This window comes from Zasmidium cellare, assembly GCF_010093935.1.
Source record: "Zasmidium cellare ATCC 36951 unplaced genomic scaffold M409scaffold_217, whole genome shotgun sequence".
Taxonomy (NCBI): Eukaryota; Fungi; Ascomycota; class Dothideomycetes; order Mycosphaerellales; family Mycosphaerellaceae; genus Zasmidium; species Zasmidium cellare.
The window spans coordinates 1-1,489 of NW_022987161.1; the positions used below are offsets into that span (position 1 = coordinate 1).

Here is a 1,489-nt window from a genome sequence, read left to right on the forward strand (position 1 = left end):
AGTGGAGATCTTTAAATTTGTAGCTGCCGCAACGGTCGGGCTGCGCGCGCTAGCCCGTGCCAACCTCTACTTAGTAGCATCGGATTCCTGACTGCTTCACTATGATAATGGAAACGGTGTGTGTAGTGTGTGATGTGGGCTTGTACTATCGGTGATCTGAACTATGTGCTACACCGATCGCGTCATGTGGCCTGCTATTGTGTCTTGTAGCCTGCTTGTACTTTTTGGCCTCAGACAACCCGAAACCCAATGAAAGTGTTTACAAGTACATAAGACGCCGACGGTCCTTCTTCATGCTTATCCAATGATAAGGATGTGAACTGCCGGTTGGCATTTCGTCTGCAGTTAGGTTAGCCAAGTCCTGATATGGACGACGTGGACCATACCTTGTCTGTAAGTCGAAGGAGTTTCGCCTCTCACTCCGGTATGTCTGGAACGGGTGCGACACCGGCGTCGTGGGTGGGTGGGCGGATGCTGAAGAACGGTAAGATCACCTCAGCCCGGTTGATGTCGGGGAGGATGGTCTTGCCGCGATCGGCCTTGCCCTTCCGGGCCTTCAGGACGTCGTATGCCTTCCACAGCATGTAGAATCGAAAGATGTCCTCTGTTGCAAACTCCTCCCACACTGGGGGGAAGTTCCGGGTGAAGAGACCGTAGTCTGAGAGAACGATGCTGTAGGGACCAGAGAAGATGGTGTCGACGCCTAACAGCTTGAGTGACTGCGGGTATCCCGCCTTGAACCTCTCCATAGACTCGAGGAACATGTGGGCGAAGTAGAAGTAGCGAGCAGCTGGACCCGCTTTGACTGGGAAGTGGCCGTTTCGGAGCCGAAACATGGTCTGCTGGAAGTGGCGGTCCTCGACGTCACGCTTGGTGATGGTGCCGTCGGTGAGGAACCGAAGCAATGCGGCGGGATCGATGTCTTGAGCCTTTGGTGAGTCTTCTCCTTCGACACTCTCGATGTCGAAGTTGTTCTAAAAGGATATATCAACAAAAGATGTACTCAAATACATGAAATGAAATGCCAGCTGGCAGTTCAATTGATAATTCGTCCTTACCTTTTGATTCGTGGTGAACTCGTCGAGCTCCTCGTCGATGTGCTTCCAGACGAGGGGCAGTTGGTCGGTGTAGGAGAGGTTGAGGTAGCCTGCCGTAGTTTGCAAGAGAAGTTCGAGGTTTACATCGTCTTGGTTTAGCCCGATCGGCAGCATGACCTGGACGCCGTATTTCTGCAGAGGTGGGCGGGCATTGAGCTGGGGTAGGCGGCTGCGGGCCTTCTCGACGAGAAGGGGGCGGGAGTCCATGACCCAGGTGTCGTGGATGGTGAGACGATTCTCGATCTTGTTGGCGTTGACGACGACACTGGAGTCTGATGGGAGTTCGGCTGACGTCAAGCGTCTGCGCTTGAATGGGGGTTGGTCGGTGAGCTCCATGTCGAGGTGGTCGCAGCCTCTGTTCGTAGTCGGAGTGGGGGTTGTGGGTAGTTGGT

The 1,489-nt window shown here is 54.1% G+C and overlaps 1 protein-coding gene across 1 annotated transcript; it reads right to left on the reverse strand.

The window, feature by feature from the left end:
- Positions 1–416: 416 nt before the first annotated feature.
- Positions 417–1,433, reverse strand: M409DRAFT_31233 (uncharacterized protein; the record flags this gene model as incomplete). Its single annotated transcript, XM_033810222.1, has 2 exons — positions 417–974; positions 1,059–1,433. The coding sequence occupies 2 exons, from the start codon at positions 1,431–1,433 to the stop codon at positions 417–419; spliced, it is 933 nt and encodes a 310-aa protein (XP_033659173.1).
- Between the last annotated feature and the right edge of the window lie 56 nt (positions 1,434–1,489).